This window comes from Entelurus aequoreus, linkage group LG24 (genome assembly GCF_033978785.1).
Source record: "Entelurus aequoreus isolate RoL-2023_Sb linkage group LG24, RoL_Eaeq_v1.1, whole genome shotgun sequence".
Lineage (NCBI taxonomy): Eukaryota > Metazoa > Chordata > Actinopteri > Syngnathiformes > Syngnathidae > Entelurus > Entelurus aequoreus.
Window position 1 is genome coordinate 9,725,107 of NC_084754.1, and position 21,755 is coordinate 9,746,861.

General features: G+C 38.5%; 1 protein-coding gene across 1 annotated transcript in view; it reads right to left on the reverse strand.

Annotated features, from left to right (window-relative positions):
• The window catches only part of LOC133641831 (chromatin remodeling regulator CECR2), a 76,464-nt gene extending 69,018 nt beyond the window's left edge, over positions 1 to 7,446 (reverse strand). The window contains exon 1 of the mRNA XM_062035878.1: positions 7,193 to 7,446. Within this exon, the coding sequence (XP_061891862.1) occupies positions 7,193 to 7,312 (120 nt within the window). The 5' untranslated portion in view covers positions 7,313 to 7,446. The remainder of the gene's footprint in view (positions 1 to 7,192) is intronic.
• Positions 7,447 to 21,755: the final 14,309 nt, after the last annotated feature.

Below are 21,755 nucleotides of genomic sequence, written 5' to 3' on the forward strand. Positions count from 1 at the left end.
CATTCTTTAATATAAGCAAATCAGACGTTGGCTCATAATGCTGGGAATCGGAAGGCACATCCCAATAAGATACGCAATTCATGGCTCAAAATAACGATAACCTCTAGATATGGCAATGCTGAGATATAAATATATAAAGTCATCGACTATTTTGCAGCATAATTTAACAGAGTAAATTAGTTTTAGTCCAAGTGCTATTTAAAAGTAAAAAAACAACATCTCACGTCTCAAGTACTTTAGATCAAACATAATTAGAAACTGAATAATAAATAAAACAATATCTCTCACTGGGCAGTTTTCTTTCCCGAGTTTAGGGTGTTGGTGTCACTTTGTGTCCATGCACTAAATGAGTCCAATTTCTCAAATAGTTTGGCCCTAAATTAGCATCCTACAACCCATGGAAACACCTTAAAGTTAAAGTACCAACGATTGTCACACACACACAAGGTGTGGTGAAATTTGTCCTCTAATCGGATCGTGTTCGGTTTTTGAAGAAGCGGAGGAAGAGACAGCGCTGCGGAGCTAACATTGAGCGTCGGGATGGACCACCTTCTCGGACCCCTGGCTGAATGACGATGTATCGGACACTTCGGTCTCCTTGGATGGGTTCTTGCTCATCTGCGCGGACTAGACATTGGCCGAGAGCTAGTGAGCAGCCTACGATGGAGTTGGCTCCCTTGGTTGCTGTGATCCCGTCTCTGGCCGTGCGGCATCCCCACCCCAGCAGACGATAGCATGGAGCACTGCAGAGACCACCGTGATGTATGTGGGTGTTGAAATTATGGTTTTGTTTTTTGTCCATGTCTGGTGCATTTGTTTGTGCGCTAATGTATTATTTTTTGCCAATTTTTAGGTTTTTTGTTTTGTTCAACTTTTATAGCTGTGTGTGGAATTGGCACTGCTAAAGTAGCAGCTGGTTGCATCAGCTCTTTGGTCTTTAATGTCTCTTATGTTCTCTATGTTATTTGATCATTCCCTTTTGTTTTCATGTGTTTTATCTTATTTTTGCAGACTTTTTGTATCTGCATTGCAACCACCTAATTTCCCCATTGTGGGATAAATATTAGTCTATCCATCCATGTTACCTGTGAGGTTGTACTGTGTCTATGTCACAGTCTTTGATATTGTAGATTTTTTTATATCATATTCACTGTGCTTGCATGCGAGAGAACCTGATTTTTCTGGATGACCCCTCCATCAGCCCCTCCGCGTAAAACTAACCAAGCATGTGCAAATAGACAGAAAGCTATACAAAAAGGTACATCATAAAGAAATGGGAAATACAAACATTTTCCTGGACGTCATCACACTTTAAAGTACATTTGTTATTGATTTTTTTTAATAGAATTTAGCAGGTACCTCAGGACACAAGTGCCCGAGCTTTTCGGCATACGAGCTGTCTCTTGGCTAACTGTTATGCTTTCGGTTACGAGCAAAGATTCGGGTTACGATTCTCCTCACCAACAGTTGGCATACCAAATGCCACAGTGGACCCTGTTAAGATGCAAGCAAGACAGCATGTCTTACTTGCTGGCAGTAGTTTAATGCTAGAGATGTACATAACTTTATTTTTCCAACCATGTTTAGTATGAAGGACAGTGCTGAGAAGATGAAGTGGATGATAGTCATAGTGTGCAACAGATTTGGTGAAGCAGTTTGAGAGTATACCACTTAGTCTGCACCATACCAAAGGCATTGCAAACTCCTTACAGATAGCAAAACATAATGAACCAATCAGGATCGCCGGGCGGAATTTTATAGATGTGACGTAGCGCCAAAGGGACTGTTTGATTCAAACAACAATGGCGGCACGGAGCGAGGACTCATTTGCTGACATTGATTCTGCTATTGCAACTGTTTGCCAAAGTAGGCCTCACTTTTCATTGCAGTACGTCTCTGATGCAGGAGCATTTAAAGCGGAGGCTTGTCTGTCTTATGGAGGATGCGTTACGCTCTTCGGTATGATAGTTATCTTCTAATAGGCCTGGGCGACATATTGGTTTCATCGATTAATTACATTTTTTTTGTTGCAGACGATTTTAAAAATGTTAAAATTTAAAAAAAAATTATCCTTTTGCTCTAGCATACTTTTTGCCTCCAGGAGCTTCCGTCGTGTCCTCCTTATTTCCTTAGCGGAGATTCACACAACTAGCAAAACATGACTAATGCTAACACAAACGAAAGCAAGACTTTTGTTCCAAAGAGAAGAAAAGTTTTGTCACGAGTCTGTTTTTCAGCAACAGTTGTGGAACAAATGACTACACACAGCAAAGTTTATTTAAAAAAAGGTAGCAGCAAAACAAACCTATTTCAGCATCTGAAACTGAAGCCTCCAACCGAGTGCGTAAAATGCAACGCTTTACGAGGCGAACAAGACCACAACAACAAACAAACTCCTGTTAAAAAGCAGCTTAATGTGGTGAAATCATTTACACCAGGTATGTATGAGAGAGAAGCATTTATCCATCCATCCATCCATTCATTTTCTACCGCTTGTCCCTTTTGGGGTCGCAGTGGGTCGCTTACTGAAAGTACTATAGTATTCTCAATGCTTTACTTGATTATTTATTTGCATACAATGTACATTACTACATTTTTATTAACGGAATTACTTTTTTCAGGGCAGAAGTTTTAAGTTTGCACTTTATCAGTCTCAATAATATTTATTTGCATGCAATACTACATTTTACTATATGTTGTTTTTGTTTTGTTTTTATCGCTGCTGATCTGACTATTTTTGTTTACATACAAATTTATACTTCGTTTTTATTGGCACTTTGCCTGTCCTTGCTTTTTGTGTATGCGCCATAATCCGATTAGTTTTTATTAGCACTTTACCTGTCCTTGCTTTTTGTGTATGCGCCATAATACGATAAGTCGACAAATCGTTAAGATAGTCGATGACTAATCGACCATCAAACTAGTCGTTTCTTGCCGAACTATTGTAGTTCAATGAATTGTATTAACGTCTCTATTCATATGTCAATTGTCTTCTAACAACTACAGACGTCAAAGGGTGACAGTCCTGCATTAAACTAGTTTCATGAGGGGGGAAAGCTATTATACGCTCAGTGACGCAGTCGATCACTGGGCGTGACAACTTCAAGAGTTCTTTTAAGGGTGGAAAGCTTTACCTGTTCCCGAAAAAGTTTAAGGAATGACACACAATTTAATCAATTTGACAGGACATGAGTCCCAACTTTAGCTTAAACGACACAGCATTGGCTCCTCTGTCTGCCTGGTGTAATAAAGCAATGCCTGAGTTTGTTTCTTCTCTGCAGGGGGGTGGAATGACCGAGCAATAAAGACAGTTCTTAACCTTTTTTAACAATTTACTGAAAAAATGAAAGGACACAATGGGCCACTTTGATATTTTTGTATAATGGAAATTATTATTTAAATTGTTTTACGTATTCTATAAAGACAACATTTTGTGTTAGAAGTATGAAGTTCTAGTTTTTCACATTTTTGCTGTGTTTTTTCATTTCTACAATGTGCAGCAAGCAGGCCCTTAAAAAACCCACAAACGAACCTGGTTTATGTTGACCATCATAACAATGTCTCTTAGGCCAAGCGCACAGGAAATGATGCATGTTGCCTTAAAGGGGACAAGGGTGTCAAATCAAGTGATAATCGTTCCATGTTCCTGAATTGAATGTGTAGCATTTTAACATACTAAATACATATAAATACTTATCACAACAACATAATGCCTTTATTTATTTTACAGAAAAGAGTAATTTGTATTATTTTTAAAGTAGGATATAGAGACCACACAAATCCACTCTTCATTAGGTCAGGATTATTAAAACTAAAAGGCATTGTAGAATTGCATACTCTATTACTGATGTTCAAAGCTAGAAATAAAGTTATTCCGAAGGACTTATAGATGAGAATCACAGAAGGCCATATGACTTTAAACATCCAAGAGCGCGAACAAATTTGAAACAAATGTGCTTGTCTGTTGCTGGTGTGAAAGCATGGAATTCTCTAAAGACTTAAAAAGTTGCAAGAATATTTTTGAATTTAAAAAGAGTTACAAAAAGAGACAACTGGCATTATATCAAACTGATTTTTGATTTTGATTGGACGTGTCATTGTGAAAATGCTTAAACGAAAATTAAAAAGTATGTTGGAGTTCGGGTGTTGGAGGGAACAGTGATAATGTCTTCTAAAATAATTTGTGTTTAAAAAGGGGGCAGATAAATATAAGAATATTATTCTTCCATCTGCTCCTTTCTGATCATGGAAATGTATAAGAAATAAAAAAACAATGAAAGTGTGAACTGTACGTAGCTTGTATAAATGCATTTTCATGAAAGGAATAAAAATAAACGACAAAGTTATTCCGAAGGACTTATAGATGAGAATCACAGAAGGCCATATGACTTTAAACATCCAAGAGCGCGAACAAATTTGAAACAAATGTGCTTGTCTGTTGCTGGTGTGAAAGCATGGAATTCTCTAAAGACTTAAAAAGTTGCAAGAATATTTTTGAATTTAAAAAGAGTTACAAAAAGAGACAACTGGCATTATATCAAACTGATTTTTGATTGGACGTGTCATTGTGAAAATGCTTAAACGAAAATTAAAAAGTATGTTGGAGTTCGGGTGTTGGAGGGAACAGTGATAATGTCTTCTAAAATAATTTGTGTTTAAAAAGGGGGCAGATAAATATAAGAATATTATTCTTCCATCTGCTCCTTTCTGATCATGGAAATGTATAAGAAATAAAAAAACAATGAAAGTGTGAACTGTACGTAGCTTGTATAAATGCATTTTCATGAAAGGAATAAAAATAAACGACATGCTAAGCCAGTGTTTTTCAACCACTGTGCGGCGGGTGGCACATTAGTGTGCCGTGAAATAACAATCTGGTGTGCTGTGGGAGATTATGTAATTTCACCTAGCTGGGTTAAAAGTATTTATTGCAAACCAGTAGTTATAATCCGCAAATAATGTGCCGTTGTTGAGTGTCTGTGCTGTCTAGAGTTTGGCAGAGTGTAATACTCTTCCATATCAGTAGGTGGCAGCAGGTAGCTAATTGCTTTGTAGATGTCGGGAACGACAACGATGGTTTGTTGTGACCCCAATATGCAGACGACAGCGGGAGGCAGTGTGAAGGTAACGCAAAAATAAACAAAAGGTGAGTGCCGCTAAGAAAAAGTATTGATGCTTAGGGAAGGCTACGATAAAAAACTAAAAACTGTACTGGCTGCAAAGTAAACAAAAACAGAAGGCTGGACGACAGCAAAGACTTGCAGCGTGTGGAGCAGAGACGGCGTCCACAAAGTACATCCGAACATGACATGACAATCAACAATGTCCCCACAAAGAAAGATAGCGTCCGCACAACTTACATATTCTTGATTGCTAAAACAAAGCAGGTGCGGGAAATAGCGCTCAAAAGGAAGACATGAAACTGTTACAGGGAAATACCAACAAAACAGGAAAAAGCCAATAAAATAGGAGCACAAGACAAGAACTAAAACACTACACACAGGAAAACAGCAAAAAAACCTCAAAATAAGTCATGGCGTGATAAGAGATGTCCGATAATATCATAAGACATAAATGCTTTAAAATGTAATATCGGAAATTATCTGTATCGATTGTATTATTATCGGTATCGTTTTTTTTTGTTTTTAAAAAAAAAAATTATTAAATCAACATAAAAAACACAAGATACACTTACAATTAGTGCACCAACCCAAAAAACCTTCCTCCCCCATTCACACTCATTCACACAAAAGGGTTGTTTCTTTCTGTTATTAATATTCTGGTTCCTACATTATATATCAATATATGTCAATGCAGTCTGCAAAGGATACAGTCCGTAAGCACATATGATTGTGCGTGCTGCTGGTCCACTAATAGTACTAACTTTTAACAATTAATTTTACTCATTTTCATTCATTACTAGTTTCTATGTAACTGTTTTTATATTGTTTTACTTTCTTTTTTATTCAAGAAAATGTTTTTCATTTATTTATCTTATTTTATTAATTTTTAAAAAAAGGACCTTATCTTCACCATACCTGGTTGTCCAAATTAGGCATAATGTGTTAATTCCACGACTTTATATCTCAGTATCGGTTGATATCGGTATCTGTAATTAAAGAGTTGGACAATATCGGAATATCGGATATCGGCAAAAAGCCATTATCGGACATCCCTAGGCGTGATATGACAGGTTGTGACAGTACACCTACTTTGTGACAAGAGCTATTGTGATGCATGCATGAATTGATTAACATGGACCCCGACTTAAACAAGTTGAAAAACGTATTCGAGTGATACCATTTAGTGGTCAGTTGTACGGAATATGTACTTTACTGTGCAATCTACTAATAAAAGTCTCAATCAATCAAAATGGTTGGTTATGGTTTGAATTAAAATCCAACCATTGCAAGAACGACTTTTTACTGTCAATATCGACTGCTGATTTTTCTTTTTTTAATGTTTTCTGCTGGTGGTGGGCGTCCGGGTTTTTTCAATTAAAAAAAAATTGTGCCTTGGCTCAAAAAAGGTTGAAAAACACTGTACTAAGCAGCGTTAGAATGGCGACTTTTGAGCATGGTCTGTTACTACCAAACGGGAGCAAACAGGGAGGTGGGGGGGAAGCAAACAATGCCTGAGAAGCATCTGCGTCTGTAGCTCCCCAAAGCCAGATGGCTCACTCCTGCAAGACAATAAACTGCAACCCCACGCCATGAACTTAACTTCATGTGACACGGCAAGACACAATAAAGCAAAACAGCAACAAAACAACAAACGTTGACACAAAGGCATGCAAATCCACACTTCAAACGGGACTCCATTCCGTAACCTACGCTAAATTGAACTGTGGATTCGTAGCGCCTGATAAGTAACCAAGTGTTTTTCAAGCAACGCGTAACTTTACAACTCACTATCAAACACAAATATATAACTTACGCGATCTTATCTTGACCTCGCTGGCGACTTGTGCGGAGTGTGAAGACGATTAGTTACCGGCTTTATTGAAGTTTGAGCCCCACTAATCGGTTAGCTAGCTTGTTGCCCCGCGGTAAGATCAAAGAACAGAGTTCGTAACTGTTCGTAAAGATCCACGGCGGAGCAAATAAACAGTCAAAAGCTGACACAAACAACACTTCATTTCCACAATGAAGACCGTTTATGTTAATACATTGAACATATATATTCCATTTACCTCTATTTCGAAGTCGGGGAGGATGAAGGCTGCCCTGAACAGCGAACAGAAGTGGGCTATGGCGGGGACTTCCCACCAAGACTGCACTTCTTCCACAGAAACTCTACATCCCTGGGACATTTTCGGACGGTTTTGTTTCTCACATTAGAAAGTGAAGAAATAGTGCGGCGTGGCGGTGAAAAAAAAAAGTGGAACGAAACACTTGTTAGAAATCCGACAGAAGTTGTTGGTATAGTCCACGTCTGGTCGCTGCCATTGCGAGTCAATCTGTTTGATTTGGTCCCAGCAGACTTGAACAGACGGACGGACCGTACCATTGTTCGTCATAGAGAAGGGGTGGCACGTAGTTGGCGCTTTCAGTTCGACTACAAATAAGCATATTTGTTGCTTGATTTTTTAAAATATGCCACCAAATTCCCTTTTAAGTCAAATTCCATTCAGTGTTGGTGATTTAAGGCAAGTATTTTCAATTGCTGTGAAACTATACAAAACCGATTACCCATTTGCTGGATAGTACCTTCTCCGTTTAAAGGGAATGTTTTGAATTGTGAAACGATAAATAACGATTTAGGTGACGATGTGTCGGTTTGTTCAACAAAGTATTACTTTTTTCAGGCATTGGCAATTTCTTACTTCTAATAAAAGTGTATTGCTGTTACAATTTGGGATTTTTTTACCACAACAACAACGCTGATGAAAGATAATCCCCACAGCACAACAAGTTGTCAGGCACACGGTCACCTAAATTTAGTAAACAATCCCCTTAAAGGCTTTGCCTACTGTGCGACACAGGAGCGCTCTCTATTGGTTACAAGCAGGTAGTGGACCTTGTAAAAAAAAAAATATATATATATGTAGGAGTGTAGGCAGAGAAACGACGGAGATTTATTCCTCTTTGGAGAGCCAAGTAACACTCCGTTTATTTTCAGAGAGAACAACAAAAAAAAAAACTGTCTAGTGTAGGCAGAGAAACGACGGAGATTTATTCCTCTTTGGAGAGCCAAGTAACACTCCGTTTATTTTCAGAGAGAACAACAAAAAAAAAAACTGTCGCACAGGTAATTACGTCAGCACCACAGAGGTGTGTCTCAACACTTCAAAGTAAAAGCACCTATGCACCTATGCAAGTAAACATGGGCTAGAACGCAGTGAATTATAACTGTAATAATTAATAAGTGTCCTGTGTGTGTATATCCACCACACACGTCCCCCCAGAATTCACAAGAACTGGCCCAGTGAAACGACCAGGGACCCGAATGACCCGCCCAAAGCGATTCCGAAGCTCCTGGGCAGGTGGAGGGGGGTGAAGCGGGAGGGTGACAGCCGGCTGCTGACGGCGAGCAGACGTCGGTTGGCAGTGTGGGGGTCGACCGCGACGTGGTGCCTGAGCCACCTCAACTGAGCGGCCCAAATCCAGGTGGGCTGGCTTCAGCCGGTCCACTGAGACGCGATCCAGTCTGCCCCCAATGTCAATGACAAATGTCTTATCCCCAGCCTCCACAACCCGATAAGGACCGTCGTATGGTGGTTGCAAGGGCCCCCTATGGGCATCGTGGCGGATGAACACGTACCCCGCTGCTCGCAGGTCAGGGGGAATGTGCACCTGGGGCAAGCAGTGGTGCGAGGTCGGGACTGGTAGGAAGGTACGGGCAGTGTCCATGAGGCTACGCCGCTGGTCAGAAGCAGACCAGGGGACTGTAGTGCGGGGTATAAATTCACCTGGGACTCTGAGGGTCTGGCCATAAACTAACTCCGCTGAGGAAGACAGGAGGTCCTCCTTAGGCGCAGTTCTAATCCCCAGCATCACCCACGGGAGCTTGTCGACCCAGCCGTCGTCTGTGAGAGAAGCCTTAAGGGCGGCCTTCATGTCCCTGTGAAAACGTTCACACATGCCGTTTGCTTGAGGGTGGTATGCTGTAGTGCGGTGGAGTGAGACACCCAACTGACAGGCAACAGTATTCCAGAGCTCGGAAGTAAACTGGGGGCCACGATCAGACGAAAGGTCAGATGGGGCACCATACCGGGCGACCCAGGTACCAATGAAGGCCCGGGCCACATCAGCTGATGTCGTTGCCGACAGTGGGACAACCTCCGGCCAACGGGTGGTCCGGTCCACCATAGTCAGAAGGTGAGTAAATCCCCTGGAGGGAGGAAGGGGTCCCACCAGGTCAACGTTGACGTGGTCAAAACGCCTTTCGGGAACTGCAAACTGCTCCAACGGGGCCTTAACGTGGCGATGGATCTTAGCGCGTTGGCATGCCACACAGGTCCTGACCCAGTCGCGAATGTCCTTCTTGAGGCCATGCCAGACAAACTTTGCTGCCACGAGACGCTGTGACGGCTTGCTGCCTGGGTGCGAGAGGCCATGTATGGCGTCGAAAACTTGCCGTCTCCAGACCTGCGGCACCACAGGACGGGGCAGGTCCAGAGATACGTCGCAGAGCAGCGTTGTGCCGGCATCGCCGAACGGGACGTCCGCCAACTGGAGGCCAGTGACCGCTGTTCTGTACGCCTGAATGTCGGGGTCCGAAACTTGGTCCACAGCCATTCGGGCATAGTCTATTCCAAGGTGGACAGCACCAATGACCACACGGGAGAGGCAGTCAGCCACGGGATTGTCTTTTCCTGACACATGTTTAATGTCTGTGGTAAATTCAGAAATAAAAGCTAGGTGGCGCTGTTGCCTGGCAGACCATGGTTCCGACACCTTGGCCATGGCGAAGGTCAAAGGCTTGTGATCCACAAAGGCAGTGAACGGACGGGCTTCCAGCAGGAAACGGAAATGACGGATGGCTAAATACAGGGCGAGGAGTTCACGGTCAAAAGTGCTATATTTCTGCTCACTGGACCTAAGTTGGCGGCTGAAAAAAGCGAGAGGTTGCCAAACACTATTGACCAACTGCTGGAGAACAGCACCAACAGCATAGTCTGAGGCGTCCGTGGTCAGAGCAACAGGGGCGTCAGGCACCGGGTGAGCCAGCATAGTTGCGTCCGCGAGTGCATCCTTTGTAGCAGAGAAAGCTGCCAACATGTCCGTGGACCAAGAAAGGGCATGCTTAGAAGTTTTTTTACCCTTGAGAGCGCTGTATAGGGGGCGCATAAGGTCGGCAGCCCGAGGCACAAAACGGTGGTAAAAATTGACCATGCCGCAGAACTCTTGTAGAGCCTTGACAGTGTGAGGCTGCGGAAGCCCCAACACTGCCTCCACCTTTGACGGCAGAGGAATCGCCCCTGCTGTAGTGATGTGGTGGCCCAGGAAATCCATGGAAGACAGTCCAAACTGGCATTTCGCTGGGTTGATGATCAAGCCGTGCTGCTGGAGACGACTGAAGAGAAGACGCAGGTGTGATAGGTGCTCTGCCTCAGACGTGCTGGCCACTAGGATATCGTCCAGGTAGACAAAAACGAATGACAAGTCACGCAGCACCGTGTCCATCAATCGCTGAAAGGTCTGGGCAGCATTTTTTAGTCCGAATGGCATCCGTAGAAACTCAAAAAGCCCGAATGGGGTAATCACCGCTGTTTTGGGAATGTCCTGAGGCTGAACTGGTACCTGGTGATAGCCCCGGACGAGGTCCACTTTAGAAAAAATAGACGCACAGGTAATTACGTCAGCACCACAGAGGTGTGTCTCAACACTTCAAAGTAAAAGCACCTATGCACCTATGCAAGTAAACATGGGCTAGAACGCAGTGAATTATAACTGTAATAATTAATAAGTGTCCTGTGTGTGTATATCCACCACATATATATATATATATATATATATATATATATATATATATATATATATATATATATATATATATATATATATATATATATATATATATATATATATATATATATATATATATATATATATATATATATATATATATATATAATGCAGCTGAGATAGGTTCCAGCACCCCCGTGACCCCAACAGGGATAAGCGGTTGGATGGATCGCTATATATATATATATATATATATATATATATATATATATATATATATATATATATATATATATATATATATATATATATATATATATATATATATATATATATATATATATATACATTGACACCTAAATCGTTATTTATCGTTTCACAATTCAAAACATTTTTTTCTTCTTTTTTTAACATGTCCTAAATAAAAAGATTTTATATATATATATATATATATATATATATATATATATATATATATATATATATATATATATATATATATATATATATATATATATATATAAAGACAAGCGGTAGAAAATGGATGTATATATATATATATATATATATATATATATATATATATATATATATATATATATATATATATATATATATATATATATATATATATATATATATATATATATATATATATATATATAAGCGGTAGAAAATGGATGGATGGATATATATAAATATACATCCATCCATCCATTTTCTACCGCTTGTCTGTTTTATTTATATATATATACTGTATATATATATATATATATATATATATATATATATATATATATATATATATATATATATATATATATATATATATTTTTTTTTTTTTTTTTTTTTTAAATTTTTTTTTAAATTATTTTATTTATTTATTTATTTATTTAGGACATGTTAAAAAAAGAAAAAAATGGATAAAAACTAAAACAAAACAACAGACACGTAATAAAATAAAATAAGAACAACATAACGATGTTTTGAACATGTTTACAGTTTCACATTCTAACATGTCCGAAAAGGAGTGGGAAGAAGCAAACCCTACTCCTTTCCTGTCAGGAAATTGTATCTAACCCAATTGTTCACTTCCGTTTTCGATTTTAAAGACACCAATTATTATTATTATTTATTTAATTATTTATTAGATTTTATCTTTTATTAGTTGGGGGATGGGGGTGGGGGGTGGGGGGGGGGCAGCATTTGGTGCATTTTTGGCTATCCCTGTAAAATATATGTGTCTAAAACCCAATAACCAAATGTTAAAAAAAAAGAAATATAAATGAAAAAACAAATACATATCAATACAGTACACATGAATAGGTAGTTAATTTACTGTACGGTTCACATAATTTACTGAATATGTTATACATTATGTGTCATTTATCAATCAATGTAACGAGCCATCCCAAAGGTGCATGAACAAAGTATTGAGCAAAGGCTGTAAATAGTCATGTACATGAGATTTTGTTTTAAGTTGGATGAATTTGAAAAAAAAACAACTTTTCCCATTGTCATTATGGTGTATTGTGGGTATACTTTTAAAAAGAAGCACTACGAATACATTCTGGATGAACTCTCTATCTATCTGTCTATTGCTACACATACAGTACAATACATGGTGACACTATGTGAACCAGATTCTTAATGACACAATGTAAACAAAAAAAAACTGTAAGTTTCAACATACAAAAAATATGGTGTGGAAGGATGAATTATCAGTAATAGTCATGAAGAAGAACGTGTTGCTACAGTATAAAAAAAACACTTTAATTCAGCAAATTATAGTACGACAAAAATAAGGGCCATGAAAACCATGCTATAACACATATTCACATATAATATATCAGTACATATTATATACTGCATATATAATATGTAAATATTACATATATGTTATATTTTATATTGCTACTATGGTACATTTTTAGTCGACTTTATACCTTTTGTTTTCGCTCTCTTTTTGTGCCCTTGTGTGAATTATCCATTCCATCCTTACCCTTTCCAACCTTTGTAACTGAGCTACTGTGTGGAACAGTTTCCCTTGTGGATCAATAAAGTTTGTCTAAGTCTAAGTCTATATTTGCGTTTTTTGTTTGTCATTTGGGTGAATTCAGAAGTGATGAGAGTGTGATAACACATTTAACCTGAGGGTGGCGCCTAAGGGCAACTGAAGAATTTGCCATCAACTGCCAGTTATAGAGACTTGTGGTTCTTTCAGGCCTTTGGATGCAGCCCCTGTAGACATGGCAACACTTACAAAAATACTTCTCATGAACATAACAAACACAAACCATCACACACGAGCTCGAGGAATCACTTTAAAGAATTCCAGAGTAGGCCAGAAAATAACGGTAAGTATTTGAAGAAGTAAAATATGTTTCTCGGGACAATAAATATAGCTTTCTTTGTGGCCTGGGAGATTTGTAATAACATTTAAACCACCAAAAGGCAAACTTCTGAGATACGTTTTACTCAAGCCGGTCTCATAACTGGAAAAACGGTCTTTAGAAAACAGCAAAGTTTGATGTAAACTAATAGTTGTTGGTCAATTTGACAGTTGGATGACAAGATGGGAATGCAAGAGAAAAGGTCATGGGGTTAACAATTAATGAGGCACATAAGTAGAACCAACATACCAATTAATATTATCTTATATTATAATAACTTAAAACATATTTTCTATGATGAACTGGGGGTGAACATGATCAGCGTTTTTAATGGTAGTGGTTGTTGTCATCAGGGAGTCATTGGTGCAGTCACATCTGTCCTAAAGGGGATGTTGCTTAGCAACCACCAGGAAGAAACATTTGAATCTAGGAATGATGCTGACAGTCAAACCAGTGATTCCCAGTGCAGTTAAGTTCATCTCTTATGAGGTACTTTGGAGTTTCTTTTTCTTGAATTGTATATTCTTGTACTATAATCTATGCTAATACAGGTTGCTCATAAAGAAGAATGAAACTGAAACCCTTTTAGTGGTCTTACTTTCGTTTTTTATTCAAAAGATTCTGATTCACTCATTTCGCTGTCAATCATTCACTTCCAGACACTCAGCGTCCAATGGGCGAGACGAAGCTGAGCATTTATGCCATGATTGTCTAGTACGGCTGCAGTGGAACAACCCACTCTATGCTCCCCCACTGAAGTCAATGGACACTCAGCTTCAACACTGCGACGCTCCCGCAAAGATTTGAGACCAAAATCACGTCAGCTGATTCTGAACAAAATGGAGATGTGACGTTCGCAAACGAATCAAGTCTTCAACGGCTTTTAGTTTTATACTTTTTATACGTTTTATATCTTTCATATTTTTATGCAACCTCAGTCAGGGAGATAGGGAGGGGACTACAGAATTTGGCCAGATTCTTACATATGGCTCCAATAAAGAAGTTGTTTTCATATATTAAATATTTTAATAAGATTTTTACACTTAAGTCCTGAGAATTTGCGAAATTTAGTCCTACTCTCAAACTTAAGAATAAAAGCTTTTTATCAACGTTCTTAAGTCTAAGAATCACTCCTACTCTCCACGATATTTAAGAGACCTTCAGAGGTGTCTTAAGTGGTTAGGAGTTGCCAGCAGGGGATGGCACTGAGGCGAGAGAGACGTGCGCGAACGTTCAGGGAACGGAACAATGTTTTTTGTTTTTTTGATGACGAGCAGCTGATCAAACGGTATCGTTTAGACAGAGCGGATATTATTTTTGTCACAGATTTAATACTTTTCGATTCCTTGTTGATTTCTGCATGTGTCTGCAGTGGGCTAGTATATATAGAGCCACCCACACCAGTTTCAAATTAGTTGCCTAATTAATGAATTGGAAAGAAAATGTTATGACAGTAGCGTATGTGTGTGGCCGTGAGGTGAGTGACGTCAGTGAGTGTGTGGGCGATAGAAGAGAGGGAGCGGTAGCGTGAGTGCCGGCGGGGACTAGTTTGTTTTGTATTATTTTGTAGTTTATTGTCAAAATATACACTCCCATTGTCCACTTAAATATTTCCAAGATATTTCTTTATTCTTAGACAACGGATTCCCTTCCGTGATTGGTCATTTCTATGGACACAGAAATGACGTCACCTAAAATTCCGTTTACGGCACATAGTAATGTCGTAATTCAGCTCTGAGTGTGACACTTAAGATTCAGTCCTACACTTCGCTGAAAGTGTGAGTAAGACGCTTGATAACTAACTTTTAAGTGCAGCTTTCAGCGAATAATTTATTTACTCTTAAGTCAACTCTTAGCAGACTTCTTAGGAGTAATTCTAAGAAGCTTGATAAGTACGGCCCCTGGTTATTGTAACGCTACGTGTTTGACATTATTTAAGACTTTATCGTGCCCGGAAAAGGACAGTTTTCCTCTTCTGTGGCATTAATGTGATTTAAAGGACTGTTAGTCCGATGTTGATATGATAAAACTTATTTCTTGTTTGGAAGATACACACACAATTGTAACTGTTATTTCTTCCTGCACACAATAAATATGTACAACGTGTTTGGATGTATTCATTTATGTAAAATGGTCATTAAATGTAATATTGCCTGACAAAAAGGGATTTGACGTAATATTTTGATATTTACACATCGCATATTTACACACGCGCATTTTACTAGAATACCCTTATGAGCATTACATATATCAACATCAAGTACCTACTGTACCGTTTACTTATTGAAATACCCTTTTTAGAGCAAATATCTACCCAAATGGCCACTTTGTTGCTGCCAAAAATGTATTTCTAGTGATATTTTGATATTGACACATCTCATCTCTGTATATTCTACTAGAATACCCTCATGAGCATTACATATATATAAATCAAGTACCTACTGTACTGTTTACTTGTAGAAATACCCTTTACAAAGCTAAAATGTGCCAAAACAACTACTTTGCTGCTGCCAAAAATGTATTCACATTTTGCCACAACACACATGGGAGAAAGTCCTAGTTGGAAATACAGCCAAATTAACTCCTGAACTGCCATTTTCACACACACCTCAAACTATCTGCACGCATCCGATGCTTTCTGTTGCGCACCAGAAACTATCTTGTGCGCACGAGATACATATCTAAAAAAAATTTAAAAAAATAAAATAAAATAATTAAAAAAAAAAATTCCCCCATGACCCTTTAGGGCAGGGGTGTCAAACTCAAATACAGAGTGGGCCAAAATTTTAAACTGAACAAAGCCACGGGCCAAGGTTGAACAAATTAACCTTTTAATAGGGACCCAAACAAGTTTTGCATTGAATATTGATCAAGCAAGGCTTATATAACTATATAGTGACATGCAACATTGAGTTTCAAATAATAATAATAATAATAATTAAAAAATATCAATGGCATATCAAATACAATTTAAATAAAAATTGAATGCCTCTTTTCTATTTGCAGCCTTCTGAGGTAAATATCAAAATAAACTTTTTCCACAGGCTAATAATAAATTTGAAAATAAAATAACAATAATGAATGAATCAAACATTCAAGCCTTGAAGTAGCAAGAGAAAGTGCATGAATAAAACGTTAATTATTGCTCAGTTTGCTACACTGATTTGCTTTAATACTGAATCACATCTAGTGTGTGTGTGACAATCATTGGTACTTTAATCTTAATCTTAATCTTAATATAATATGGAACAAGCAACGCTTATATAACTTAATAGTGCAAAATCAACTTTCAAAAAACAAACAAAAAAACATCAATAGTATATTAAATAACATTTAAATAAAAAATGGAATGCCTCTTTTCTATTTGCAGCCTTCTGAGGTAAATATCACAATAAACTTTTTCCACAGGCTAATAATAAATTTGAAAATAAAATAACAATAATGAATGAATCAAACATTCAAGCCTTGGAGTAGCAAGAGAAAGTGCATGAATAAAACGTTAATTATTGCTCAGTTTGCTACACTGATTTGCTTTAATACTGAATATGGAACAAGCAACGCTTATATAACTTAATAGTGCAAAATCAACTTTCAAAAAACAAACGAAAAAACATCAATAGTATATTAAATAAAATTTAAATAAAAAATGGAATGCCTCTTTTCTATTTGCAGCCTTCTGAGGTAGATATCAACATTAACTTTTTCACAGGCTAATAAATTTGAAAATAAAAGAACAATGAATAAATCAACCATTCAGGCCTTTTTACTGCTAAGTTTGCGACACACTGATCTAATCTGATGTGCCCAAGCCAGATACCTGGCATCTTTTCTTGGATGCTAGTTCATTAATGTCGGCGCTCAGGTGGGCGGAGTTTGGTGGTAGCGGGGGGTGTATATTGTAGCGTCCCGGAAGAGTTAGTGCTGCAAGGGGTTCTGGGTATTTGTTCTGTTGTGTTTATGTTGTGTTACGGTGCGGATGTTCTCCCGAAATGTGTTTGTCATTCTTGTTTGGTGTGGTTTCACAGTGTGGCGCATATTTGTAACAGTGTTAAAGTTGTTTATGCGGCAACCCTCAGTGTGACCTGTATGGCTGTTGATCAAGTATGCCTTGCATTCACTTATGTGTGTGTAGAAGCCGCATTTATCATGTGACAGTGGCCTGCACGCTGTTTGTATGGAGGAAAAGCAGACGTGACGACAGGTTGTAGAGGACGCTAAATGCAGTGCCTTTAAGGCACGCCCCCAATATTGTTGTCCGGGTGGAAATCGGGAGAAATTCGGGAGAATGGTTGCTCCGGGAGACTTTCGAGAGGGGCACTGAAAATCGGGAAGGTTGGCAAGTATGAGTATAAGCAGTGAATGCGGTGTTACAGCGGCATTGCCGCTGTATAATACCGGCGGGCCAGCTCTAATGTTAATTTGATATTGCCTCAACGGCCAAATGAAATTACACGGCGGGCCAAATTTGACCCGCGGGCCAGAGTTTGACACCCATGCTTTAGGGGCTCCGTATCTAACAGCTATAAAGGTATAAAAAAATTATTACTATATGTCTATGTCTTTGCACGTCCTTCTGACACGTGCTTAACAAAACGCTATATAGTGTTCGCAAAACGGTAATGAATGTTGATAAATCACATTGCGCGTGCAAAATAATTATATTTGCATCTTCTCCTCCCAGTATTGTGGGCGTTTTGATACTCAGCATATATTTTGCGTATGGATTGCACGCCTTATTCCGCTCACTTAACAGACACAGTCCACTTTGCGCACGTTTCGTAAATCAGCTTTGCGCGTGCTATCAAGTTTGGACAAGTAAACCTTTAACAAAGTACAAGCACATGCAAACCTTTAATAAATCAGGCCCTAAATATTTTCTTTTAAAGACTAAAAACAATGTTAATGATATTCTTTGTTGTAAGTTGTGCTATATTTCTTTGTTTTATTTTATGTTATAAGGCAGGGGTATCCAAAGTGCGGCCCGGGGGCCATTTGCGGCTCGCAGCTAATTGTTTACCGGCCCGCCACACATTCTGGAAATGCTATTGCAAAAATAAAAAATAAACATTACAAAAAGTGGAATGAGGTGAAATCTAACTAGAAAAAGTTGCAATGTTAACACAAAACTGCCATGCAGGCTGTTTTTTTTCTTTTGTCTATCTTTATTTTTTCTTTTTTTGCCATTGCTTAAAAAAAAATAAAAATCAATGTTATAATGAATTATTTACCTATTCAAGGCTCCAATTATTTCAAATATTTCACTTTAAAATGTTTTATGTGGAAAATATTGCATGTATTGTGTGGTTACCATACAAAAACATCAACGTTTTCTTTGACAAAAGAGCATAAAACAAACAAAATAATAGTTTAAACGTAAAATTGACAGATATATCTGGGGCCGTACTTATCAAGCTTCTTAGAATTACGCCTAAGAAGTCTGCTAAGAATTGACTTAAGAGTAAATAAATTCTTCGCTGAAAGCTGCACTTAAAAGTTGGTTATCAAGCGTCTTACTCACACTTTCAGCGAAGTGTAGGACTGAATCTTAAGTGTCACACTCAGAGCTGAATTACGACATTACTATGTGCCGTAAACGCAATTTTAGGTGACGTCATTTCTGTGTCCATAGAAATGACCAATCACGGAAGGGAATCCGTTGTCTAAGAATAAAGAAATATCTTGGAAATATTTAAGTGGACAATGGGAGTGTATATTTTGACAATAAACTACAAAATAATACAAAACAAACTAGTCCCCGCTGGCACTCACGCTACCGCTCCCTCTCTTCTATCGCCCACACACTCACTGACGTCACTCACCTCACGGCCACACACATACGCTACTGTCATAACATTTTCTTTCCAATTCATTAATTAGGCAACTAATTTGAAACTGGTGTGGGTGGCTCTATATATACTAGACCACTGCAGACACATGCCGAAATCAACAAGGAATCGAAAAGTATTAAATCTGTGACAAAAATAATATCCGCTCTGTCTAAACGATACCGTTTGATCAGCTGCTCGTCATCAAAAAAAAAAAACATTGTTCCGTTCCCTGAACGTTCGCGCACGTCTCTCTCGCCTCAGTGCCATCCCCTGCTGGCAACTCCTAACCACTTAAGACACCTCTGAAGGTCTCTTAAATATCGTGGAGAGTAGGAGTGATTCTTAGACTTAAGAACGTTGATAAAAAGCTTTTATTCTTAAGTTTGAGAGTAGGACTAAATTTCGCAAATTCTCAGGACTTAAGTGTAAAATGGCACTCTAAGAAGCTTGATAAGTACGGCCCCTGAAGTTGATCTCGTAACTTAAGTGTTGAAAGTAAAAAAAAACTAATACAAATGTATCACTTTGAGTGGGGCACCTTTTGTATCCTAAATATATTTAATGGGATTTTATTTATCTTTTCACTGTGATTACTCAAAAATAACAATGGATTAATATCAATGGTGTCTTGCATTATTGATGTTTTTAAGGCTCTAATTACTTCACATCAAACATTGCTTTCTGAATGTTTTGGGCAGCGGGGGAAATACTGCATATTTCAGTTTTATTATAAAAAAACAAAGTTGTCTTGACAGAAAAGGCATAAAACCTTTTTGGATTTTTAAATTTTATATCAACCTGAAGTTGATATACTGTAGAGATTTACTGTAAGCGTTAAATAAAAAATAAATACAAATAATTTGACTTGTTTTTAACATTTGAATGACTTAGACCAGGGGTGTCAAACGTACGGCCCGAGGGCCGGATCAGGCCCGCGAAGAGGTTTTATCCGGCCCGGGGGATGAGTTTGCTAAGTATAAAAATTAACCTGGAATTTTTGAATGAGAGAAACTGCTGTTCTAAATGTGTCCACTGGATGTGGCAAAAGCAATTATTTGTATCTTTGTAGATTATTCTAACCTGACTCTCGCCACAGGCCTTTGTAGTTCGCTGAGCTCCACTCAAGGATCTGGGCTCGAGGGCAATGCAAACTCCTTCAAGATAGCAAAAAATAATGAACCAATCAGAATTTCATAGATGTGACGTAGCGCCTAAGCGACTGTTTGATTCAAACAACAATGGCGGCACGCAGCGAGGAGTCGTGTGCTGACATTGATTCTGCATATTTTCTTTGCACAAACATTGATCGTCTACTGACATTGCTGCGTTGTTTCAGTAAAAGTTCTCTAACTTTTCGCTCTGTCGTTATCCAATATGTCGGCTGATCTGTTTTGCATTTCCCAGCGTCGTTCTCATCAGCGTCACGGGTTGATTTCATTGTGAGTGGTTGAAGCAGCATGTCATTCAAGATAACGGACAAGTGGTTTATCCAATCACATACAATTATTTTTTTACAAGGCCTTCTGAAATACATCTTCTATTGAGAAGTCCCAGATCCTTGTGTGGAGCTCAGCGAACTACAAGGATCTGGCGAGAGTCAGGTTAAGATTATGCCACATATGTAAAAAAAACAAAAAAACACATGATGTTAGCGCACCAGTCGAGGAAAATGAGCAAACTACATAAATAACAGCCTGTAATTTGATTTTGATATTATTTCCTTATCTTGATAGATTGAAAATTAACACCAATGTTCGACTGATGAACATTATCACATAATTTATATAATTTATATAATACTATTTAACCGCAACATGTAAGTGTAAAAAAAGAACAACAACATTATGATTTGTACGATTTGTTTTATTTTTCAACAAAGAAAACAACGTCTTTATTTTTAAGTTATCGTGCCGTGATTTTACCAGACCGGCCCACTTGGGAGTAGATTTTTCTCTATGTGGCCCCCGATCTAAAATGAGTTTGACACCCCTGACTTAGACCCTTTATGGTCCCCGGGAGCCCTAAAGGTAAAAAAAAACCCAAATCCATATATTTTGTTATGATTTGAAAATGAAAACTATCAAAATGGCCCCCGCAGGCTTGAATTTTTCCGTGCGCGGCCCTCAGTGGAAAAAGTTTGGACACCCCTGTTATAAGGGCACAAGGTTATGCAGAAGTGTACTTACAACAATATTATACACAAATGATACTATTTATAGTCGCGGCGGAGGGGAGTGGATGCAAAATGTTTTCTTCTTCCTGGGGATCCTATATGAGTGGATGCCCATGGAAAAAAAAAAAAGGGCAACAAGTGGTTGCTGTGGCAGTCACGTGTGCTTTTTGTTGATGTCCTTATGCAACCTCTTGGCTCCGTATTTGGACCCTTGTTTCCCCTCATAATTCAGTACACGGACAATTCATGTTGGGAATACATAGTTGCACGATGAGTCATTATGCAATACAAAGGCCATTGTATAAAAGGTTTACAAAGGCTGAAAGCCATCTTTGTCGCTCTTGAGCGGATGTGATGTAAACAAACCCATCAGGGTTGCATTGTTATGTGTTTCTGTTGCCGTGAGCCCACTCAGCAGGTACAGGAGTTGATGTTAACGCAGTTGCTGGGG